Source organism: Glycine soja, chromosome 3 (assembly GCF_004193775.1).
Source record: "Glycine soja cultivar W05 chromosome 3, ASM419377v2, whole genome shotgun sequence".
Classification (NCBI taxonomy): domain Eukaryota; kingdom Viridiplantae; phylum Streptophyta; class Magnoliopsida; order Fabales; family Fabaceae; genus Glycine; species Glycine soja.
Window position 1 is genome coordinate 5567637 of NC_041004.1, and position 26577 is coordinate 5594213.

The 26577-nt window shown below is 35.2% G+C and overlaps 1 protein-coding gene and 1 pseudogene across 8 annotated transcripts; both read left to right on the forward strand.

Annotated features, from left to right (window-relative positions):
- Window positions 1-26333, forward strand: LOC114406028 (putative disease resistance protein At3g14460). 8 transcript variants are annotated; one of them, XM_028368570.1, is made up of 8 exons: window positions 1-261; window positions 1074-4951; window positions 5223-5467; window positions 6028-6160; window positions 7105-7431; window positions 7561-7678; window positions 8191-8393; window positions 8954-9695. In XM_028368570.1, exon 2 carries the CDS (start codon window positions 1200-1202, stop codon window positions 4929-4931), a length of 3732 nt encoding a protein of 1243 aa, XP_028224371.1. In that variant the 5' UTR covers window positions 1-261; window positions 1074-1199; the 3' UTR covers window positions 4932-4951; window positions 5223-5467; window positions 6028-6160; window positions 7105-7431; window positions 7561-7678; window positions 8191-8393; window positions 8954-9695. The 8 variants fall into 8 exon arrangements, with proteins under 8 accessions (XP_028224371.1, XP_028224370.1, XP_028224368.1 ...); XM_028368569.1 differs by having other exon boundaries at window positions 7153-7431; window positions 7561-7688; XM_028368567.1 differs by having other exon boundaries at window positions 7153-7431.
- On the forward strand, window positions 14503-21457 carry LOC114406032 (annotated as a pseudogene).
- Window positions 26334-26577: the final 244 nt, after the last annotated feature.

A 26577-nucleotide genomic window follows, 5' to 3' on the forward strand; every position in this document is an offset into this window, starting at 1 on the left:
TGTGTTGGATTATTTGCGTCACCAAAATGTAGTTCAGTGTTTCAATCACATGCTAGAGGTGCTTCACAATATGTGTTTTGAAGCAAAATAGCATCAGTAGATGCATTGCTATACAAATAGTATTTTGTGTATAAAGCTGATCTTGCAGGACTAAGGGTGGAGGAAGTCGTGGCAAGTTCTGAAGATAGAAGAGTGCTTTGGATAAGGGAAGAGAATAGGATTGATACAGGCCTTATGCCATGACTTGGCCTGATCGGATAGGTAATATCTATAAACTTCACCAAAACATTAAAGCTTCTTATTCTATGAGGGTAATACCAAATATTTGTGAACCAAATTAACAATAACACCTTATATGATTTGAAATAACAAAAAACAAAATTACAGTTCCAGTCTAGTATCTCTATGAAAATTGTCAAAATATAACTTTAACAGGGAATAAAAAAAAGAAAGGACAAATAAGATAATGTTTGTTTTCTTCTTAATCTTAATATTTTATTTTTCCTCCCATTCTTTACCTCAATTTTGTAAGCTATGTGAAACTTGTATGATTTAGAACACTATAAAAACAATGACAAAGGAATAGGAAATAGAGGGTCATACGTAGGAGGAGATTGTGGTTTGTTTGAGAAGGGAAGTCCTGATATCAGTCATCATCTATAAACTATAATGCATCAAGCTTATCATTAACAATTTGGTTCTTTTTAGATAAATTTCTTTAAAAACACTTACAGAAGAAAAAAAACAAAATGCATTAAGGTTTTTTACTTTTTATAAATTAAAGCCAACTTGCACACCTAAGAACAGTAAGAAGTAATACAAAACAGATATAATACAACTTTTATTTAACCAGACTTCAATCTAAACCATTGAATTTTTAATCAATATATCTACGATGAATTTTGATGGTAGGTACTTCCCCCAGATCCACGATCAAAAAGCATCCAACCAAGAACATTGTCTTCAAAAGAGGACAAGACACCTACTACCACTACACTTTTTAAAGTAGCCAGCCTTCAATCTAAACCATTGAATTTTTAATTAATATATTTAACGGTTAATTTTGATGGTAGGTACTAGAGCAGAGCGAGTTAAAAGTGAAGAGAGTTGACTAGAATCAAATCTCATCACACCAGTTAACCTTGTCGAAAACCAACCCAGTTTATTGCAACCAATTCCTTTCCTTTGTTCTTGACATCATGGCTGAGGCAGTTGGTGGTGCATTCCTCTCTGCTTTCCTTGATGTTGTGTTCGACAAGCTGTCTACAGATGAGGTTGTTGACTTCATCCGTGGAAAGAAGCTTGACCTCAATTTGCTTGAGACCTTAAAGAGCACTCTGAGAGTGGTTGGAGCTGTGCTTGATGATGCTGAGAAGAAACAAATCAAACTCTCCAGTGTCCACCAGTGGCTCATCGAACTCAAAGATGCTCTCTATGAGGCCGATGACTTGCTGGATGAAATTTCTACCAAATCTGCAACTCAAAAGAAGGTAAGTAAAGTGTTTTCTCGCTTTACTGATAGGAAAATGGCCAGTAAGTTGGAAAAAATAGTTGACAAATTAGATAAAGTTTTAGGAGGCATGAAGGGTCTTCCTTTGCAAGTGATGGCAGGGGAGATGAACGAGTCATGGAATACTCAGCCAACGACATCACTGGAAGATGGATATGGCATGTATGGTAGGGATACAGACAAGGAGGCCATAATGAAGTTGTTGTTGTCAGATGATAGCAGTGATGGTGTACTAGTGTCTGTGATCGCTATTGTAGGCATGGGTGGGGTTGGAAAAACCACTTTAGCCCGATCTGTGTTCAACAATGAGAATTTGAAGCAGATGTTTGATTTAAATGCATGGGTTTGTGTTTCTGATCAATTTGATATTGTTAAGGTCACAAAAACTATGATAGAGCAAATCACGCAAGAGTCATGTAAATTGAATGATCTAAACTTGCTTCAACTTGAATTGATGGACAAACTGAAAGTTAAAAAATTCTTAATTGTCTTGGATGATGTATGGATCGAGGATTATGAGAATTGGAGTAATCTTACAAAACCATTTCTACATGGAAAAAGGGGAAGTAAAATTCTCTTGACGACCCGCAATGCAAATGTAGTGAATGTAGTCCCTTACCATATTGTTCAAGTTTATCCTCTAAGTAAATTGTCAAATGAAGATTGTTGGCTAGTGTTTGCAAACCATGCATTTCCCCCCTCAGAATCAAGTGGGGAGGATAGAAGAGCTTTAGAAGAAATTGGAAGGGAGATTGTTAAAAAGTGTAATGGATTGCCTTTAGCAGCACGGTCACTTGGAGGTATGTTGAGAAGAAAGCATGCTATTAGGGATTGGAATAATATACTTGAAAGTGACATTTGGGAACTTCCTGAAAGTCAGTGTAAAATTATTCCAGCCTTGAGAATTAGTTATCAATATCTCCCTCCACATTTAAAACGGTGCTTTGTTTATTGTTCATTATACCCTAAAGATTATGAATTTCGAAAGAAGGACTTGATCTTGTTGTGGGCGGCTGAAGATCTTTTGAAGCTTCCAAACAGAGGAAAGGCGTTAGAAGTTGGTTATGAGTATTTTGATGATTTAGTTTCAAGATCATTTTTTCAACGTTCTAGTAATCTAACTTGGGGCAATTATTTTGTAATGCATGACCTCGTGCATGATCTAGCATTATACCTTGGTGGAGAATTCTATTTCAGATCAGAAGAACTTGGAAAAGAAACCAAGATTGGTATAAAGACTCGTCATTTGTCAGTTACAGAGTTCAGTGATCCAATCTCAGATATTGAAGTTTTTGACAGACTACAATTTTTGAGAACTTTATTGGCAATTGATTTTAAAGATTCTCCATTCAACAAGGGAAAGGCACCAGGTATTGTAGCGTCGAAGCTTAAGTGCTTGAGAGTTTTATCATTTTGTGGCTTTGCAAGTCTGGATGTTTTGCCTGATTCAATAGGTAAATTGATCCATTTGCGTTATTTAAATCTCTCTCGTACAAGAATAGTAACACTGCCGGAGTCATTGTGTAATTTGTACAATCTACAAACTCTGGTGTTGTCTGATTGCAGAATGTTGACCAGGTTGCCTACTGACATGCAAAATCTTGTAAACTTGTGTCATCTTCATATTGATGGTACTGAGATAGGAGAGATGCCTAGAGGAATGGGAATGTTAAGTCATTTGCAGCATTTGGATTTCTTTATTGTGGGCAACAACAAAGAGAACGGAATCAAAGAACTGGGGACACTTTCAAATCTTCATGGTTCGCTTTCTATTAGGAATTTGGAGAATGTAACCAGAAGCAATGAAGCATTGGAGGCTAGGATGCTGGATAAGAAGCACATTAATCATTTATCCTTGGAATGGTCTAATGGCACCGACTTCCAAACTCAATTAGATGTACTGTGCAAATTAAAACCTCACCCAGGCCTAGAGTCTCTAACAATAGGGGGCTATAATGGAACCATATTTCCAGATTGGGTGGGAAATTTTTCCTACCACAACATGACAAGTCTAAGTTTAAATGGTTGTAATAACTGTTGTGTGCTTCCTTCGCTTGGGCAACTACCATCTCTTAAGAAGCTCTATATTTCAAGATTGAAGTCAGTGAAGACTGTTGATGCAGGGTTTTACACAAATGAAGATTGTCCTTCTTCTGTGACACCCTTTTCTTCCCTTGAAACTCTATCCATTGGTCACATGTGTTGCTGGGAGTTGTGGAGTATCCCTGAGTCAGACGCCTTTCCTCTACTCAAGTCTCTTACAATAGTGGATTGCCCCAAACTAAGGGGAGATTTGCCAAATCACCTTCCTGCTCTGGAAACACTTACAATTACAAATTGCGAGCTTCTTGTCTCTTCCCTGCCAAGGGCTCCCATCCTTAAGAGATTAGTGATATGGAAAAGTAACAATGTATCGTTGCATGTGTTTCCACTTTTGTTGGAATGGATAGATGTAGAAGGAAGCCCAATGGTGGAGTCCATGATCGAGGCCATCTTCAGCATTGATCCAACTTGCCTCCAACATTTAACATTGAGTGATTGTTCGTCAGCCATATCTTTTCCGGGTGGTCGTCTACCTGCATCTCTGAAGGCTCTGCATATTAGCAATCTTAAAAATCTGGAATTCCCGACCCACCACAAGCACGAGTTACTGGAATCACTGTCACTATACAATAGTTGTGATTCTCTCACGTCTCTTCCATTGGCTACCTTTCCAAATCTCAAAAGTCTCGAAATCGATAACTGTGAACATATGGAATCTCTTTTGGTTTCAGGGGCAGAGTCATTTAAGAGTCTGTGTTCTTTGAGAATTTTCCGATGCCCCAACTTTGTATCATTCTGGAGAGAAGGATTGCCTGCGCCCAATTTGACTCGAATTGAAGTTGGGCATTGCGACAAGTTGAAGTCATTACCTGACAAAATGAGTAGTCTTCTCCCAAAGTTAGAATATCTCCAAATATCCAACTGCCCAGAAATTGAGTCGTTTCCAGAAGGGGGTATGCCACCTAACCTGAGAGCAGTTTCGATTGGGAATTGTGAGAAACTAATGAGCGGCCTAGCATGGCCATCCATGGGCATGCTTACCCATCTCACTGTTGGGGGTCGATGTGATGGCATCAAGTCCTTCCCTAAGGAGGGTTTGCTGCCTCCCTCCCTTACGTCTCTGTATCTACATAAGTTGTCAAATCTGGAGATGTTGGACTGCACGGGGCTTCTCCATCTCACATCCCTGCAAGAATTAACCATATGGGGATGTCCTTTGCTGGAGAATATGGTGGGAGAAAGGCTTCCTGTCTCTCTAATAAAATTAACCATAGGCGGATGTCCTTTGCTGGAAAAACAATGCCGCAGGAAGCACCCTCAAATTTGGCCTAAAATATCCCACATCCGTGACATTAAAGTTGACAATAGATTGAGTTAGTGACCAAGGATGAGCACCGGGTAATTCTCCTTCTTTGACCTACTTCATCGTCTTCTAAGTCTAACCAAACAAAACTATTTCAGTCAAGGATATCTTTCTTTTCATGTCTTTTTATTCTCACAGTTAATTTATTCATTTCATTCAACAAGTGTTATTACCCTGAAGAAATGTTATCAATCAATGCCATTGTATTTGAACTTTCTCAATATATCGGCAATCATGGTGGTTGTTTCATCTTGTTACATTCTCTGTCAGTGTTCAAAGTGTAATTGGGTGTACTTTGTTTTTCAGAGATGATAGATTGTCCTGTAGAAACTGCACCTGTCAATGGATATGAATTCAACTTTGACGTGACACCAGAAAGCTCATATTTATGCGTGTAAAGCTGATCTTCCAGGGCAAAAGGAGGAGGAAGCGAGGGCGCAGTCAGCTGATGGCAAAGTGTTTAAGATTGTTCCATGGCACCATCTGGAGCATAGCACCAGCAACTCCCTGAGCATACAGGCCTTAAGCCATGACTTGACTGGTTTAGATAGGTAATAATTACTGAATTCAAGACACTAAAGCTTCTTATTCTATGAGGGTTCATATAAAATTGACAAGGGTTTAGATCTTGCTAGTAATACCAAGGATTCGTGAACCAACTTAACAATCACACGATGGATGATTTGAAATAACAATATAAATTGCAGTTCCTGTCTAACATCTCTAGGAAATTTTCCAGAACATAAGTTCAACAAGGAAAACAAAGAAGATAGAAAAAATAAGACAATGTTGTTTTCTTCTTAATCTTATATTTTATTGTTCCTCCCATGCCTTGCATCAATTTTGTAACCTATGTGAAACTTGGATGATTTAAAACACAATAATTACAATGAACAAGGAATAGAAACTAGAGGGTCTTGGGTAGGAGATTGTGGTCTATCTGAGAAGCAAAGTCCTGATTTCAGTCTTTAACTAGAATTCATCAAGCTTATCATTCTCTAAGCTGATTTATTAGGCAATTGTCTTTGTTCTTTCTCATTCTTGTTTCTTACTTTCCTCTAAATTGGGCTCAGAGCTTTGTTCTTACTCATTGTTTCTTATTTTCCTTTAGATCATATTTTCTAAAGTTGTTCATGTCATTGCATGCAATGTTTGCTTTCACCCAAAGGGGTGGCTTTGATCAAATTGACAAGGATGATTCCAACCTACCTCTGGATACAGCTCCTATTAAGCATGTCACGCAGGTATGCTGTCACATAATTGAAAAGTGTTATCATGGCTCTAACTACTTGTTATAAATTCTCTGCCACTACAAGTTTTCATCCGAGTTGGGTTATTATCTTTTTTATCTTTCATCTTTTGTGAATTTTCGTTTTTAGTTTCATGATTTTTTTGTCTTTTTTTAGTCGCAAAAAAAATATTGTTTTATTTTTTGTTCTGAATATATGTAGAATTTTTTAGGGACTAAAAATGAAACAAAAAAATTGAGGGACTATAAACAAAAAAAAAAATTTATAGACTAAGACCAGTCAAAAGATTAAAAAGGACTAAAACAGTCACAAAAGACGAGAGACTAGCAAGTTAAATAAATCCTATTGATATTATTTTATTAATATTGTGCTACAGGAAATTTTAAATTTACAATTTATATTATAATACAAAAATATTTATCTTTATTTATATTCTTTTGAAAATATTAAAATTTAATTTAAAAATAAGTATGAAAATGAAAAATTAAACAGAGATAAAAGTTTTATAAAAAAATTTAAAATATCTTGTTGAAAAAAAAACTAAAAATACTTTAGTTGAAGAATAACTCTTAAAAAAATATTTTCCGATACAAGAAACTCATTTCATTTCAGATAAAACTTTAAAATTTACTATAAAAAAAGGCAACTAATGTGTTTATCCGTTACTCACAACACAATTAAAATATAGCTGTGGACTTAAGTTTTTCGATTCGACATTAACTACAAATAAAAAACAGTATTAGTTAGATAACGATCATTTTAATCTAAAATAGAACTGAGCCAGTTTAAATACTTAACTTACAATCCAAATTAAGTCTGTGGTGACAATTGCAAACAAATTAAAAACTGAAATACTACTACACATAAAAGACAAAGCCCCAACATTTTTTTAAATTTCAATTCAAGGTTTAATCATCCAATTTTTCTCATAAACGCAGACTTCTTCCTTGCATGCATGCAATTTTTCCTTCCCTTGTTTTCTATAGGACAAAAGTTATCACAGTGCATACGTGACAATCTACCCTCAAAACTCTCAGCATCAATCAAACAGTCACAAGAAAAGGCCATAAAACACTACGATGCTAATGCCACAAAATGGTGGCAGTCGTGGTGATGTCCATGTTGAGGATAACCAAAACATGTCCTTTCCGTGGTGGGAGGGAACCTTTATGAGGTGCTTCACTGCAATAGATGAAAAGCTTGCTAAGAACATTGACACTGATGGATTTCATGGCGGTAGCACTTCTGTATCTGTACTCAAACAGGTATAACTAGACCTTCACAATTACATTACCTTCTTGCCAATGTTGCTTTTGCAATTATGTTTTTTCTTTTTTTGTGAATACTTTTGCAACAATGTTATAACCACATCTTTTTCCCCCTTTAAATTTCAGGGTGACCAAGTAATAATTGGCAATGTGAGGGATTCTCGTGCAGTTCTTTGCAGAAGAGCACCTGACAATCGCCTTATTCCTGTTCAACTTACTGTTGACTTGACTCCAGATATTCCAAGTATGTTTTGGTATTACCTATTCTTAGTTTCCAAATCTTACAACCCTTTTGAGTTTATTTGGTTAAATTGTCTAATTAAGCCATATTCATTAAGAACTTATTAGATGAGAGCTTCTTTCAGGACTTGTTTGGGTAAGTTTTTCCAAAACCACTTATGCACATACTAGTTTGTAAAAGCTCTCTCATCTTTTAGAGAAACTATACAAGAGAGTTTCTACAATTTAGCTTATGGAGAAACTCATTTCATTTCTTTTTCTTATTTTTTTTCTCCTAAAAGTGCTTCCAGATAAGTTTATCCAAACAGACCCTAAAAGCTTGATTGTATAACTTAGTAAATAAGCTAACCAAACTTATTTTGATAACCTTCTTTTTGAAACTTAATTGAAATAAGCTAAAAATATTCTACTGAATGGCCAAAAGCTACTTCTACAAGTCCAAATAAGTTTTATGAAATTCTTCCTAATGTCCCTTGGTCTGTGTCTAACTAGCTTTTCTTCCTCAATGTCACTCAGGAGAAGCTATGAGAATTTTTGCTGTAGAAGAAGATCCTACTGTAAACAGAGTATGGATGCCTAAAAGGGACTGCCCTGGACTGGCTATGGCAAGAGCCTTTAGAAATTTTTGCCTAAAAGACTATGGTGTCGCCTCAGTCCCTGATGTGTCTTAAAGAAAACTTACCAAGGAGGATAAGTGTGTGGTTTTGGCTTCTGATGGGGTAAGCATTTTCATATCAGGATGTCAACTTCGAATTTTGGATTTTGATTCTTGAGTAATCAGTTACAGGAACAGAACAATCATTTTTAGTGTTTAAGTTATGCTCAATTCTCGTATTCCTCTCAATCCAAATATGTTTGCAAATATTTGATCAAATAGTGTAAGAAAAGAAATAACCAAGAAGGTTAAATGAATTAACAGCATGTAGTTTCCACACATACGTGTTTAGTTCATATTGGACAAAAATTAGATGCAGTTAGTTCTATAAGTGCTTTCGTTGTTGTCTTTCAATTAGAATTGGAGTTTCACCTAGTAAATTCGTGTAATAAAGGTTTCAATTAAAAGTCAACATAGACTACTAAGGTGGAAATCCAATTTTGATTGAAGAACAATGTTAAAAGCACCTGTAAAACTGTATCTAAGTTTTGTCCCAGCATATTTGGCACAAATAATAGCTTATTTTTATCAATTTCCTAAGAGAGCTTTTAATCAATAAACAACAACCAATTAACTTCTCAAAATTTATCCCAACCAATAAGGTCTAAATTTTATTTCTTGCAGATTATGGATTTGCTAACAAACAGTGAAGTAATAAACATAGTTGCTTCAGCACCAAAAAGGTCCGTGGCAGCCAAATTGTTAGTAAACCATGCTGCTCGGGCTTGGAAATATAAGTATGGTTTCAAGGTTGATTATTGTTCATCCATATGCTTATTCTTGAAGGATTAGCCTCCTTTAACCCAATCCTGATCCAAAGTGAGTGGGAACAATAGACATCCCTTGAAGCACCTGCATTTCTCATAATCTAGACTTGTAAATACTGAAATTGTAGATATGGCAAGAGTATGGTAGAATCAAAAGGAAGAATGGGATGCTCTTGGAGGGTTCTCCAGAGCCAACTTTGAATCATAGATTGCAATCACCTCAGTACCTCAAGGAGGGTTGAAGCTGATCACTAACTCAGCCAGAAACTCCCCGAATCCAAGGGCTAGTGCTACTAAAAGTTAACATTTTTACGGCCAGAAGATTTTGCTTTTGACACAATCCCAGAAGATGGCAATTATTTTAGCCTTCTAATTCTGGTGTAATTACGTGCAAGACTTCTTTTCTATCTGCCTAAGACCAACATTGATCAATTTTAGCAGTCTATATTATGGTACCATAAAAGTTTTCTTTTTTCTGGCTTGGGTTCTAAAGAGTTCAATGAAGAACTAAGCAGCACCTACTTTTCTATTTATCTTCAATTATTTCCTAGTGTTCTGTGTTGACACTAACATTCAGCATAAAACATTACTAGACACTAGAACCAGAGGATTTTGGAATTTTACATACCAAGAATATAGTATTAATAGATTGCCGATAATTCAGAGGGGTTATACTATTGCTGAGCATTTTGAAGTTTAAGAATGAATCTACAAAAGTAAAAAGTGATCCAATAACAACCCAGAGTAAGGTTTATTTTTTTAAAGCCGAAGGAAATGAAATTTTATCAATAACTTCCAGAACTTCTGGAAAAAGATTACAACACCAAAAAGATACTATTTGGCCGAAAAGCATGCCTTAGAATTATAAACAACAACACCAAAAAAAAGTCAAAATATATTTTCTATTTTTAATAAATATCTAAATTTTATATTTCTTTCCTGATAAAAAAATTACATTAAATCCCTAATATAATAAAAATTATTTGTGATTAAACTTTTCAAATAGACTAATAACAAATGAAAAATAATTATCATGAAAAAAACATATAATTTATCATGAACTAAAGCATAATATCAAGAAAAAGAATAAAATATTTTGTATTTTTATCAGAGAAAAAAAAAGTATTAATACTTAAACATAAAATTAGAATATTTATTAAAAATCATACAATAATATTAGCCTAGAAAAAAAATAAAGGCAGGCCTCCTACACAAATTAACACATGATGAAAAGATACATCTTTGAGGGACCACCATATGTATTTTGCCTCACCACGTGGAGCTTCTACAGTTCACCAGCTGATTGTCTTCATATAAGCAGCGCCATGATACATCAGTAACAAGCATGAGAAAAGATAAAAAAACCCAAACCCATCTTCATTGCTCCCAGCAGCTTTAATTGAGTAGCTTAATAATAAAGATAAATTTCAATTAAAGGAATACATGTAGTCAAGAAAGGGGCGTGGCTATTTTGCAGCCTTTTTTTAGTTTGGCTCGATTCCATTGGAACATTGGAGGGTGAAGTTAAAAAAATATAGTTTTAATAAAATATCGGTGTACGAATGAGAATTCATATACTACTTTTGAGCTGACAATTTTGACTTTTGAGCTGATAATTTTGGCTGCGAACAAATGCAATTGTTATTATTTGCATAGAGATATTTTTTTCATGTATTTTTGTGTGTGTTTGTCTCAACTACTTCTACATTTCAAAAAATAGTTTTCTACTTATTTTAAGAAATAAATCATATCTACTTCTTAAAAAATACTTATATAAAAAGTATTTATTTTAAAATTTAAACAAACTCATCCTAAATTACACCCATTAAAAATGCTTTTAAAGAATTTGATTGGTGTGATCTACTTTTCCTTCCCAATTAATCAAATTTTTTTCATCAAATACAAAATCTTATTTTTAGGATTTGAACTTAGTTTCATATAGATTATAGACAAACATGTTAATAATATACCAATAAATATACATTAAAAATTTTAGTGTTATGTATAATAACATTATTTATTTTATAATGTAATTGGCTTATTATCTTAGTTGGTTAAAGTCTTGTGCTAGAAACCTAAAAGTCATATGTTCAAATTCTTAATTTTAGTGTTATGTATAATAACATTATTTTTATCACACTCATCCAAACATGTACAGATGTACTTAATTTGTCAAGGATTCATATCCATTTACAACAGTACAAAACAGTACATGATCCATTGTAAAGGCCCAGGAGCTAGAAAATTTAAATTATCAGTGGTAGGCAAAAAATTCAACCAAAAATCGTTCAGAACAATGCGTTGCCATTAAGTCTTCTATTATGGCGAAAATATGCGATACCTTTCATTGCTACTGAAGAATTCTGCTGTACTTGTTAGCAGATACAATGAATGGCAATTTTTCATATAACGAGTTCCTTTAACCATGTCAATGCTTCCAATAGTGGTTTGAATTAAAGGTGTGGTGTACAATTGTCATTTGTCACAGCAAACTACTACAATCAATATTCCACACCCTATGATGAGAGGACATTGTGTACTACAATTGCAAAACAACAAATAGTCCATTCCAATGTATATGGTACACAATTTGGAGACATTATTATCTTGATATTTACTCTCTTCTCTTTAAGCATGTCCCTTCAGTACTGAAATATATTATTGAAAAGAAAAAGGAAGGTAAGAAAATTAAATTAGAGTTTCATTAGGAGGTAGTGATGTGAAAAAGAACCTTCCAACATGCTTAACACAATAATTGGTTCACCACATGCTTACTAATAAGTATAGGTCTTATTAACCAGCTCTTTAGAGAACTTGGTTAATTTTTTTAAAAAAAATCATATAAAAGTGCATATAAAGAATATAAAATAAAGAAGAGCATTTTAACACATCTAAAAAAAAATCTTTTCATTCCAAAATTTGGCTTAATTTAAGTTTAAGAAAATCAGCTTGACGCACCTAAATTAGTGAGTTGGCGGATAAACATACGTACTCACCTTATTTTCATAAAAAAATACACAAAAGAAAAATAAAAATAAAAAAATAAGATAAGTTTAATGTTTCAAGTTAAACTACAAAATGCATATTACTAAATTTAAAATAAGTCAAATTAAATATAAGTGCAAGTCCAATGTTTATTAATTAAATGAAAAATATTAAAATAAGGAACATGTTAACCCAATTTTAACCCATCTGAAAATTGCAAGTTAAATAAATTGAGTTCAAATAGCCCCCAAAAAAAGTAAATTGATTTTTAGCCAACCAAGCACCCAAAATCAATGTGTATGCATAAAAGGTAAAATGGAGAGGGTTGAAAGGGGATCCAATTAAAATACCAAAGTTAAAGTGTTGTTATTGCTGGTGCACCCAACATTTTTTAAAAATGTCAAAACTGCTCCTATGTTTTTTTTGTATTTATGCTAGGTGTGCATGAGAGTGATATGTAAATCGTATGGATCAAGTTGATCCGTAAGGTTGATACGGATTAAGTTGATCCATAAGCTTTTTACGAATCAAATTGATTTGTAGAAAGCTTATAAATTTTTCACGGATCAACTTATAAGACTTAGGGATAAAGAGTATTTTAGTCTTTTTTCTTAATTGCTGAACCTAGCAACACCCAACCTGGATTGGCACCACTCTTGGAAAATATATAAAGCAAGGAAAGAGGCTCCGCTACCCAATCTTAACCCTCTGAACACACGTTGTCAGTCACTGCCCGTGACCTATTCCTGCTTCTTTCTTTGGAACTCTCGTCACCCTCTAGTTCCATACATTGATTATACTAAAATCTATTATTTCTATACAAAGTAACCAAACCAAAACCCCTCTCTTACAATGCACAGTCCTGTCAATAACCAAACCAAATCCAAAGGGGCAATAATAAAGCTGGTCGGGTGTGGATTTCAAATAATCAAATCAAATCAAATTCCTCCATTCCTCCAATGAGTTGGCCTCCCGCAAATTATGCTCCAATTACTAGAAATAAGGTTTAAATAACCAAGGATTAAGTAAGATTAATTGTTGAAGGACAAGTTCAAGTGTTCAACACCATGTACTACACAGAACAAAACATCTGAATGAGTAATTAATGATATATGAATTATCATTTATTTTAAATATTTTATTTTTTTATCTTTCTGTCACATCATAAGTTATATTATATCTATATTTTTCCTTTTTTTTCCTTCCTAAATGTTGAATAAATTTTTGGATGTTGATCAAACATTTTTTCATCTGAATTGAGCTAGATCTGAAACAGGATCCAAGTACTTATAAGGTGATTTTTAAAGAGAGAAAAGGAGGAAATATCATTATTTGAATCCGTTTTATTAACAAAATCTAACAACTAATGTATAAAAAAATTCAGCAAATAATTACTCTATTTTTTTAAGTATTCATATCATTCTTATCTCTTCCCAACAAATATTATCATGCAAAAAATGTTTTTTGGATCTGCATCAATACCCAAAGATGTGGATAAAAGATGTTAATACAATCATTCAGTAAAAATTTCTTTATTATCTTAAAAATATTTTTCTTTTGAATAATAAATATAATTTTCACAATTAGTTGAGCGTACTTTGTTTTTCAGAGATGGTAGAGTGGCCCAGAGAAACTGCACCTCTCAATGGATATGAATTCAACTTTGAACAAGATCTAAACAGAACTTCTGATTTAATTGACGTGAAAGTGATGCTTTCTCAATAGCTGAATTTTTAATTGGAAACCTTTTCATTGGGCACCAAACTATAAGAGGCCAACAACATAGGATAATCTCAGATCTCAGTAAGGCATGCTTCCCATGTATATATTGGCAGATAACTGAAAATGTTGCATATCCTTTAATTTCTAGCCATTTCAAATTCTTTGGCAAAACATATCTGAGGTTTTGTTTTTTCCATTGTTATTGTGTTGTAGGAAATTGTAGTATACTTCTCTCTACAAAGGTTATCCATTGATGCAGGGAATATTGAGCTGCAGCAAACTATACACTTCAAATAATTTGATGTTTTACTTTTTTGCCAAATATTGTGCTGCAGCAAACTACACACTTACCGTAATGCATTAAGGTTTTTTACTTTTTATAAATTAAAGCCAACTTGCACACCTAAGAAAAGTAAGAAGTATTACAAAACAGATATAATACAGCTTTCATTTAACATGACTTCAATCTAAACCATTGAATTTTTAATCAATATATCTACGGTGAATTTTGATGGTAGGTACTTCCCCCAGATTCCACGATCAAAAAGCATCCAACCAAGAACATTGTCATCCAAAGAGGACAAGACACCTACTACCACTACACTTTTTAAAGTAGCCAGACTTCAATCTAAACCATTGAATTTTTAATTAATATATTTAACGGTTAATTTTGATGGTAGGTACTAGAGCAGAGCGAGTTAAAAGTGAAGAGACTTGACTAGAATCAAATCTCATCACACCAGTTAACCTTATCCAAAACCAACCCAGTTTATTGCAACCAATTCCTTTCCTTTGTTCTTGACATCATGGCTGAGGCAGTTGGTGGTGCATTCCTCTCTGCTTTCCTTGATGTTGTGTTCGACAAGCTGTCTACAGATGAGGTTGTTGACTTCATCCGTGGAAAGAAGCTTGACCTCAATTTGCTTGAGAACTTGAAGACCACTCTGAGAGTGGTTGGAGCTGTGCTTGATGATGCTGAGAAGAAACAAATCCAACTCTCCAGTGTCAACCAGTGGCTCATCGAACTCAAAGATGCTCTCTATGATGCCGATGACTTGCTGGATGAAATTTCTACCAAATCTGCAACTCAAAAGAAGGTATGTAAAGTGCTTTCTCGCTTTACTGATAGGAAAATGGCCAGTAAGTTGGAAAAAATAGTTGACAAATTAGATAAAGTTTTAGGAGGCATGAAGGGTCTTCCTTTGCAAGTGATGGCAGGGGAGATGAACGAGTCATGGAATACTCAGCCAACGACATCACTGGAAGATGGATATGGTATGTATGGTAGGGATACAGACAAGGAGGCCATAATGAAGTTGTTGTTGTCAGATGATAGCAGTGATGGTGTACTAGTGTCTGTGATCGCTATTGTAGGCATGGGTGGGGTTGGAAAAACCACTTTAGCCCGATCTGTGTTCAACAATGACAATTTGAAGCAGATGTTTGATTTAAATGCATGGGTTTGTGTTTCTGATCAATTTGATATTGTTAAGGTCACAAAAACTATGATAGAGCAAATCACGCAAGAGTCATGTAAATTGAATGATCTAAACTTGCTTCAACTTGAATTGATGGACAAACTGAAAGTTAAAAAATTCTTAATTGTCTTGGATGATGTATGGATCGAGGATTATGAGAATTGGAGTAATCTTACAAAACCATTTCTACATGGAAAAAGGGGAAGTAAAATTCTCTTGACGACCCGCAATGCAAATGTAGTGAATGTAGTCCCTTACCATATTGTTCAAGTTTATCCTCTAAGTAAATTGTCAAATGAAGATTGTTGGCTAGTGTTTGCAAACCATGCATTTCCCCCCTCAGAATCAAGTGGGGAGGATAGAAGAGCTTTAGAAGAAATTGGAAGGGAGATTGTTAAAAAGTGTAATGGATTGCCTTTAGCAGCACGGTCACTTGGAGGTATGTTGAGAAGAAAGCATGCTATTAGGGATTGGAATAATATACTTGAAAGTGACATTTGGGAACTTCCTGAAAGTCAGTGTAAAATTATTCCAGCCCTGAGAATTAGTTATCAATATCTCCCTCCACATTTAAAACGGTGCTTTGTTTATTGTTCATTATACCCTAAAGATTATGAATTTCAAAAGAAGGACTTGATCTTGTTGTGGATGGCTGAAGATCTTTTGAAGCTTCCAAACAGAGGAAAGGCGTTAGAAGTTGGTTATGAGTATTTTGATGATTTAGTTTCGAGATCATTTTTTCAACGTTCTAGTAATCTAACTTGGGGCAATTATTTTGTAATGCATGACCTCGTGCATGATCTAGCATTATACCTTGGTGGAGAATTCTATTTCAGATCAGAAGAACTTGGAAAAGAAACCAAGATTGGTATAAAGACTCGTCATTTGTCAGTTACAGAGTTCAGTGATCCAATCTCAGATATTGAAGTTTTTGACAAACTACAATATTTGAGAACTTTATTGGCAATTGATTTTAAAGATTCTTCATTCAACAAGGAAAAGGCACCAGGTATTGTAGCGTCGAAGCTTAAGTGCTTGAGAGTTTTATCATTTTGTGACTTTGCAAGTCTAGATGTTTTGCCTGATTCAATAGGTAAATTGATCCATTTGCGTTATTTAAATCTCTCTCATACACGAATAAGAACACTGCCGGAGTCATTGTGTAATTTGTACAATCTACAAACTCTGGTGTTGTCTAATTGCCAAATGTTGACCAGGTTGCCTACTGACATGCAAAATCTTGTAAACTTGTGTCATCTTCATATTAATGGTACTCATATAGAAGAGATGCCTAGAGGAATGGGAATGTTAAGTCATTTGCAGCATTTGGATTTCTTTATTGTGGGCAAGCACAAAGAAAACGGAATCAAAGAACTGGGGACACTTTCAAATCTTCATGGTTCGCTTTCCATTAGGAATTTGGAGAATGTAACCAGAAGCAATGAAGCATTGGAGGCTAGGATGCTGGATAAGAAGCGCATTAATCATTTATCCTTGCGATGGTCTAATGGCACCGACTTCCAATCTGAATTAGATGTACTGTGCAAATTAAAACCTCACCCAGGCCTGGAATCTGTAACAATATGGGGTTATAATGGAACCATATTTCCAGATTGGGTGGGAAATTTTTCCTACCACAACATGACATATCTAAGATTACGTGATTGTAATAACTGTTGTGTGCTTCCTTCGCTTGGGCAACTACCGTCTCTTAAGAAGCTCTATATTTCAAGATTGAAGTCAGTGAAGACTGTTGATGCAGGGTTTTACAAAAATGAAGATTGTCCTTCTTCTGTGACACCCTTTTCTTCCCTTGAAACTCTATCCATTGCTGACATGTGTTGCTGGGAGTTGTGGAGTATCCCTGAGTCAGACGCCTTTCCTCTACTCAAGTCTCTTACAATATGGAATTGCCCCAAACTAAGGGGAGATTTGCCAAATCACCTTCCTGCTCTGGAAACACTTACAATTACAAATTGCGAGCTTCTTGTCTCTTCCCAAGGGCTCCCACCCGTAACAGATTAGAAATACATAAAAGTAATAATGTATCGTTGAGTCCAATGGTGGAGTCCATGATCGAGGCCATCACCAGCATCGAGCCAACTTGCCTCCAACATTTAACATTGAGGGATTGTTCGTCAGCCATATCTTTTCCGGGTGGTCGTCTACCTGCATCTCTGAAGGATCTGCATATCAGCAATCTTAAAAATCTGGAATTCCCGACCCAACACAAACACGATTTACTGGAATCACTGTCACTACACAATAGTTGTGATTCTCTCACGTCTCTTCCATTGGCTACCTTTCCAAATCTCAAAAGTCTCAAAATTGGAAACTGTGAACATATGGAATCTCTTTTGGTTTCAGGGGCAGAGTCATTTAAGAGTCTGTGTTCTTTGACAATTTTCCGATGCCCCAACTTTGTATCATTCTGGAGAGAAGGATTGCCTGCGCCTAATTTGACTCAAATTGAAGTTTTAAATTGCGACAAGTTGAAGTCCTTACCTGACAAAATGAGTAGTCTTTTCCCAAAGTTAGAAGTTCTCCAAATATCCAACTGCCCAGAAATTGAGTCGTTTCCAGAAGGGGGTATGCCACCTAACCTGAGAACAGTTTCGATTGAGAATTGTGAGAAACTAATGAGCGGCCTAGCATGGCCATCCATGGGCATGCTTACTGATCTCACTGTTTGGGGTCGATGTGATGGCATCAAGTCATTCCCTAAGGAGGGTTTGCTGCCTCCCTCCCTTACGTCTTTGAAGCTATATGAGTTTTCAAATCAGGAGATGTTGGACTGCACGGGGCTTCTCCATCTCACATCCCTGCAAGAATTAACCATAAGGGAATGTCCTTTGCTGGAGAATATGGTGGGAGAAAGGCTTCCTGTCTCTCTAATAAAATTAACCATAAGCGGATGTCCTTTGCTGGAAAAACAATGCCGCAGGAAGCACCCTCAAATTTGGCCTAAAATATCCCACATCCGTGACATTAAAGTTGACAATAGATTGATTTAGTGACCAAGGATGGGCACCGGGTAATTCTCCTTCTTTGACCTACTTCATCGTCTTCTAAGTCTAACCAAACAAAACTATTTCAGTCAAGGATATCTTTCTTTTCATGTCTTTTTATTCTCACAGTTAATTTATTCATTTCATTCAACAAGTGTTATTACCCTGAAGAAATGTTATTAATCAATGCCATTGTATTTGAACTTTCTCAATATATCGGCAATCATGGTGGTTGTTTCATCTTGTTACATTCTCTGTCAGTGTTCAAAGTGTAATTGGGTGTACTTTGTTTTTCAGAGATGATAGATTGTCCTGTAGAAACTGCACCTGTCAATGGATATGAATTCAACTTTGACGTGACACCAGAAAGCTCATATTTATGCGTGTAAAGCTGATCTTCCAGGGCAAAAGGAGGAGGAAGCGAGGGCGCAGTCAGCTGATGGCAAAGTGTTTAAGATTGTTCCATGGCTCCATCTGGAGCATAGCACCAACAACTCCCTGAGCATACGGGCCTGAAGCCATGACTTGACTGGTTCAGATAGGTAATAATTACTGAATTCAAGACACTAATGCTTCTTATTCTATGAGGGTTCATATAAAATTGACAAGGGTTTAGATCTTACTAGTAATACCAAGGATTCGTGAACCAACTTAACAATCACACCATGGATGATTTGAAATAACAAAATAAATTGCAGTTCCTGTCTAACATCTCTAGGAAATTTTCCAGAACATAAGTTCAACAAGGAAAACAAGGAAGATAGAAAAAATAAGACAATGTTGTTTTCTTCTTAATCTTATATTTTATTGTTCCTCCCATGCCTTGCATCAATTTTGTAACCTATGTGAAACTTGGATGATTTAAAACACAATAATTACAATGAACAAGGAATAGAAACTAGATCGTCTTGGGTAGGAGATTGTGGTCTATCTGAGAAGCAAAGTCCTGATTTCAGTCTTTAACTAGAATTCATCAAGCTTATCATTCTCTAAGCTGATTTATTCGGCAATTGTCTTTGTTCTTTCTCATTCTTGTTTCTTATTTCCCTCTAAATTGGGCTCAGAGCTTTGTTCTTACTCATTGTTTCTTATTTTCCTTTAGATCATATTTTCAAAAGTTGTACATGTCATTGCATGCAATGTTTGCTTTCACCCAAAGGGGTGGCTTTGATCAAATTGACAAGGATGATTCCAACCTACCTCTGGATACAGCTCCTATTAAGCATGTCACGCAGGTATGCTGTCACATAATTGAAAAGTGTTATCATGGCTCTAACTACTTGTTATAAATTCTCTGCCACTACAAGTTTTCATCCGAGTTGGGTTATTATTTTTTTTATCTTTCATCTTTTGTGAATTTTCGTTTTTAGTTTCATGATTTTTTTGTCTTTTTTTAGTCCCAAAAAAAATATTGTTTTATTTTTTGTTCTCAATATATGTAGAATTTTTTAGGGACTAAAAATGAAACAAAAAAATTGAGGGATTATAAACAAAAAAAAAATTTGTAAACTAAGACCAGTCAAAAGATTAAGAAGGACTAAAACAGTCACAAAAGACGAGAGACTAGCAAGTTAAATAAATCCTATTGATATTATTTTATTAATATTGTGCTACAGGAAATTTTAAATTTACAATTTATATTATAATACAAAAATATTTATCTTTATTTATATTCTTTTGAAAATATTGAAATTCAATTTAAAAATAAGTATGAAAATGAAAAATTAAACAGAGATAAAAGTTTTATAAAAAAATTTAAAATATCTTGTTGAAAAAAAACTAAAAATACTTTAGTTGAAGAATAACTCTTAAAAAAATATTTTCCGATACAAGAAACTCATTTCATTTCAGATAAAAACTATAAAATTTACTATAAAAAAAGGCAACTAATGTGTTTATCCGTTACTCACAACACAACTAAAATATAACTGTGGACTTAAGTTTTTGGATTCGACATTAACTACAAATAAAAAACAGTATTAGTTAGATAACGATCATTTTAATCTAAAATAGAACTGAGCCAGTTTAAATACTTAACTTACAATCCAAATTAAGTCTGTGGTGACAATTGCAAACAAATTAAAAACTGAAATACTACTACACATAAAAGACAAAGCCCCAACATTTTTTTAAATTTCAATTCAAGGTTTAATCATCCAATTTTTCTCATAAACGCAGACTTCTTCCTTGCATGCATGCAATTTTTCCTTCCCTTGTTTTCTCTAGGACAAAAGTTATCACAGTGCATACGTGACAATCTACCCTCAAAACTCTCAGCATCAATCAAACAGTCACAAGAAAAGGCCATAAAACACTACGATGCTAATGCCACAAAATGGTGGCAGTCGTGGTGATGTCCATGTTGAGGATAACCAAAACATGTCCTTTCCGTGGTGGGAGGGAACCTTTATGAGGTGCTTCACTGCAATAGATGAAAAGCTTGCTAAGAACATTGACACTGATGGATTTCATGGCGGTAGCACTTCTGTATCTGTACTCAAACAGGTATAACTAGACCTTCACAATTACATTACCTTCTTGCCAATGTTGCTTTTGCAATTATGTTTTTTCTTTTTTTGTGAATACTTTTGCAACAATGTTATAACCACATCTTTTTCCCCCTTTAAATTTCAGGGTGAGCAAGTAATAATTGGCAATGTGGGGGATTCTCGTGCAGTTCTTTGCAGAAGAGCACCTGACAATCACCTTATTCCTGTTCAACTTACTGTTGACTTGACTCCAGATATTCCAAGTATTGTTGACTTGACTCCAGATATTCCAAGTATGTTTTGGTATTACCTATTCTTAGTTTCCAAATCTTACAACCCTTTTTAGTTTATTTGGTTAAATTGTCTAATTAAGCCATATTCATTAAGAACTTATTAGATGAGAGCTTCTTTCAGGACTTGTTTGGGTAAGTTTATTGATAGGGAGAAGGGCGTACATGAGGAAGAAGCAAGAAGGATGTACACGAGGAAGAAGCAGGGGTGTCCAGCTGGCATGAGGATAGTGGGTGTATCAAATATGTTGTCTGCCACCACTCCTAGCACTAATAATTTGTTAGGATTTATGTTGTAAGAACATTCTAGTATATCAGCCAAGTTCTATATATATGGTGATGGGTGTAATCCAGATTATGGAAAAAAAGAATATTGCCTTTACCTTGAATTGTTCTTCTTCTCCCTTATTCTCTGGAGGTACTGACCCTCGAAGTCAGCTAGTTTTTCCCTGCACGTAACAATTTGGTGCTTTCATTGAGAGCCCATGGCCGCCTTCCATGGCTGCCATAGCCATTTGCACACACCTAAGTTGCTGCACACCCCTCCTCCCTTTGCACATCCAACTCAATTCCTTGGGATTGATTTTGAAAGTACCCGCCAACGGTTGCTGAGTTTGTTCGATTCTGAGAGGACCCCTCCTTCATTTCAACAACCACCATACGAAGCTTCCATGGCTGTCGTCCATGGCTGCCACTTGCCGTACGGAGCTTCCACCTTCCACTACCACCATTCCTTTCCTAGTCATTCTTTCCACACAGCCAACCACCAGCAACCATGTCCGCAGCACCCATTCCCTTCCATGTTCAACACAAGCAAGCACGAAGGATCCTTGACTCACCTCAAGGCTGTCCTCACTCGTCTCGACGAGAGCATGCACTCCATGAATCTAAAGATAGATGAACTCCTGAACCGTTTTCCCCCTGCCACTCCGATCTCAAATGCAAACCCTGCCACTCCAATCTCAAATGCAAACCCAATACCAGTTCCGCACCCCCACCACGATGCTCCAGCAAATAATCACAAGATCAACTTAGAAGGACCACGAACCGACGGCACAGCACTACACCTTCAGGAAGAGAAGCTTTTGGAATGTCATTCGCGGACTCCGTCTCCGCCACTACCTCCATCGCCGGCTCCGCCACCACCGCCACCGCCACCTCCGTCACCACCTCTGCCGTCACCTCCACTGGTCGCACTCATACAGCCGCTCCCCACAACCTTGCCGGGTCCGCTTCACATTGTGATTGTTTCCCTCATCGCCAACAGCAACCCTCACATGTCCTCCGACCATCGCGGAATCACCATTCTCGGAGTCCGCAAGGAGCACTTCAGTCGCGAAAAGGAGCTCGACCACTCTTTCCCCCTCACCTTGTACACCGCAAAATGGCTCAACACTAACCTCCATCTGCTCATTTCTTCACCCATTTTAATTTGGGATCCAGGTTCAAATTTTGAAGCCATGGTTGAAGCCCCAACACCTTGAGGACAAGGTGTCTTTGATGGGGCTGGGAGTGATAGGGAGAAGGGCGTACATGAGGAAGAAGCAAGAAGGATGTACACGAGGAAGAAGCAGGGGTGTCCAGCTGGCATGAGGATAGTGGGTGTATCAAATATGTTGTCTGCCACCACTCCTAGCACTAATAATTTGTTAGGATTTCTGTTGTAAGAACATTCTAGTATATCAGCCAAGTTCTATATATATGGTGATGGGTGTAATCCAGATTATGGAAAAAAAGAATATTGCCTTTACCTTGAATTGTTCTTCTTCTCCCTTATTCTCTGGAGGTACTGACCCTCGAAGTCAGCTAGTTTTTCCCTGCACGTAACATTTATCCAAAACCACTTATGCACATACTAGTTTGTAAAAACTCTCTCATCTTTTAGAGAAACTATACAAGAGAGTTTCTACAATTTAGCTTATGGAGAAACTCATTTCATATCTTCTTATTTTTTCTCTCCTAAAAGTGCTTCCAGATAAGTTTATCCAAACAGACCCTAAAAGCTTGATTGTATAACTTAGTAAATAAGCTAACCAAACTTATTTTGATAACCTTCTTTTTGAAACTTAATTGAAATAAGCTATAAATATTCTACTGAATGGCCATAAGCTACTTCTACAAGTCCAAATAAGTTTTATGAAATTCTTCCTAATGTCCCTTGGTCTGTGTCTAACTAGCTTTTCTTCCTCAATGTCACTCAGGAGAAGCTATGAGAATTTTTGCTGTAGAAGAAGATCCTACTGTAAACAGAGTATGGATGCCTAAAAGGGACTGCCCTGGACTGGCTATGGCAAGGGCCTTTAGAAATTTTTGCCTAAAAGACTATGGTGTCGCCTCAGTCCCTGATGTGTCTTAAAGAAAACTTACCAAGAAGGATAAGTGTGTGGTTTTGGCTTCTGATGGGGTAAGCATTTTCATATCAGGATGTCAACTTCGAATTATGGATTTTGATTCTTGAGTAATCAGTTATAGGAACAGAACAATCATTATTAGTGTTTAAGTTATGCTCAATTCTCGTATTCCTCTCAATCCAAATATGTTAGCAAATATTTGATCAAATAGTGTAAGAAAAGAAATAACCACGAAGGTTAAATGAATTAACAGCATGTAGTTTCCACACATACGTATTTAGTTCATATTGGACAAAAATTAGATGCAGTTAGTTCTATAAGTGCTTTCATTGTTGTCTTTCAATTAGAATTAGAGTTTTACCAAGTAATCCGTGTAATAAAGGTTTCAATTAAAAGTCAACATAGACTACTAAGGTGAAATCCAATTTTGATTGAAGAACAATGTTAAAAGCACCTGTAAAACTGTATCTAAGTTTTGTCCCAGCATATTTGGCACAAATAATAGCTTATTTTTATCAATTTCCTAAGAGAGCTTTTAATCAATAAACAACAACCAATTAACTTCTCAAAATTTATCCCAACCAAAAAGGTCTAAATTTTCTTTCTTACAGATTTGGGATGTGCTAACAAACAGTGAAGTAATAAACATAGTTGCGTCAGCACCAAAAAGGTCCATGGCAGCCAAATTGTTAGTAAACCATGCTGTTCGGGCTTGGAAATATAAGTATGGTTTCAAGGTAGATGATTGTTCGTCCATATGCTTGTTCTTGAAGGATTAGCCTGCTTTAACCCAATCCTTATCCAAAGTGAGTGGGAACAATAGACATCCCTTGAAGCACCTGCATTTCTCATAATCTAGACATGTAAATATTGAAATTGTAGATATGGCAAGAGTATGGTAGAATCAAAAGGAAGAATGGGATGCTCTTGGAGGGTTCTCCAGAGCCAACTTTGAATCATAGATTGCAATCACCTCAGTACCTCAAGGAGGGTTGAAGCTGATCACTAACTCAGCCAGAAACTCCCCGAATCCAAGGGCTAGTGCTACTAACAAGTTAACAATTGTACGGCCAGAAGATTTTGCTTTTGACACAAACCCAGAAGAAGGCAATTATTTTAGCCTTCTAATTCTGGTGTGATTACATGCAAGACTTCTTTTCTATCTGCATAAGACCAACATTGATCAATTTTAGCACTCTATATTATGGTACCATAAAACTTTTTTATTTTCTGGCTTGGGTTCTAAAGAGTTCAATGAAGAACTAAGCTGCACCTACTTTTCTATTTCTCTTCAATTATTTCCTAGTGTGCTGTGTTGACACTAACATTCAGCATAAAACATTACTAGACACTAGAACCAGAGGGGTTATACTATTGCTGAGCATTTGAAGCTTAAGAATGAATCTTCAAAAGTAAAAGGTGATCAATTAACAACCCAGGAAATGAAATTTTATTAATAACTTCCAGAACTTCTGGAAAAAGATTACAACACCAAAATAATGTTATTTGGCCTAAAAACATGCCTTATAATTATTAAGAGTAACGCCAAAGTTGAAAAACACGATGTTAAATATATTTTTTATTCTTAATAAATATCTAAATTTTGTATTTTTTTCTAATAAAAAAATTAAATTAAAAAAATTACCATGAAAAAAAAATACAATTTTTTTATCAGTCATAGTTTCAACAATTTTTTTGATTGATCTAAGTTCCTCAAGTTTTCTCTATCTTTGTTTTTAGTTATTTTCATCAAATATCATTATTTATGAATGATGCGTAAACGCGTGCACGACTAATACGATGTAATAATCACATAATAAAAATATTATTGGTTCAAGACATTTTTTGAGAGTTTCAAGGTGCTACAAATTTTTTTGATGGTGTAAAACTACTAGAAAAAGTTTTGAAGTTTTGAAAAAAAAAACAAAAAGGAGATGTATTAAGTAAAATTAATAAATCATAAAGAAGAATTTACACAAATCAACATCCCACAAAACCATTCTCTAAAACATAATCCATAACTTAATGAGAATAGAATTCTCATCCTTAAAAAAAACAAATTCTCATATGTTTAGAACTATATATTGACGATGTCATACTAGTAGATATGAGGGATTAAAAGCATAGTTTATAAAAAAAAATTATAATCAATATCTTGCCAAATTTCTTAATAATGTAATAAGTTAATGAATTATCATATTTCTGTTGCATTATCAATCAACATTAGTTGATAGTAGAGACTAAAATAAAAGATATTAAATTTTTATAGGGACTAAAAAAAATAAAAAATTAAAGGACAAAACCAAAAATAAGATATATTATAGCGACCAAATAATTATTTAAGTCTTCTATTTTTTTTTCTTTTTCCTAATATACCCTTTTCTTCCTTAATTTCTCTCTTTTCCCCTTTGTCTCCTTCTTCCTAAGTATCTTCTTGTCACCTTTCTTTGCAAACTCGTCTCTGATGCTGATATGGCTTTGCCTGAATCCCTGTGCTCCTCATTACATGCATCCCCATGTTCATGCATATCCTTGTGCTTTTAGCGTTACATGTTGGCAAGACTATGATGGCGACAGCTGTGACGTTGCCGAGTGGATCTTACTCCCTTTGTTGCAGCTATCATGGGGGACCATGGTGATTGCCACTAGATCCCTTTGGATTCCCTCTGATTTTTGTGATGTCGTTAGGATTTTCCTATAACATTCGTGAAATATTCTGAAATATCGAAAGATGATTCCGATGATGGTTACAGGTGGGCGACAATCACAAGGGGAAGATGAAGAAGAGCAGAAGTAACACGGATGGTGATTTTTTATAGTGTACGACGGCTAATGCAGAGAGAAAATAGAGGAGTAAATTGAAAAAGAGTAGGATAAAAAACAAAATAAAAAAGAAAGAAGAAAAGTATTGTCCATAAAATTAAAAATGTATATATCTAATGACTTGAAATATGTTTCAAATAATGAGATATGAAGTGAGGTCCCACTCTAGCCATCTTCAAGAAATTACTGTCTCTCTGTTTATATATATAATACTTAATTACTTAATTCATGAAGATTAAGAAAATTGATTAATTTAATTGATAACAATAAATTTATCTTAAATTTATAATTTTTTTCAAAATTATTATCATTTATACTCCCCTCTCTCCTAATTG

Excerpts from the sequence above, each read along its gene's own strand:
- LOC114406028 (XM_028368574.1), top strand. The coding sequence starts at position 1,200 with ATGGCTGAGGCAGTTGGTGGTGCATTCCTCTCTGCTTTCCTTGATGTT.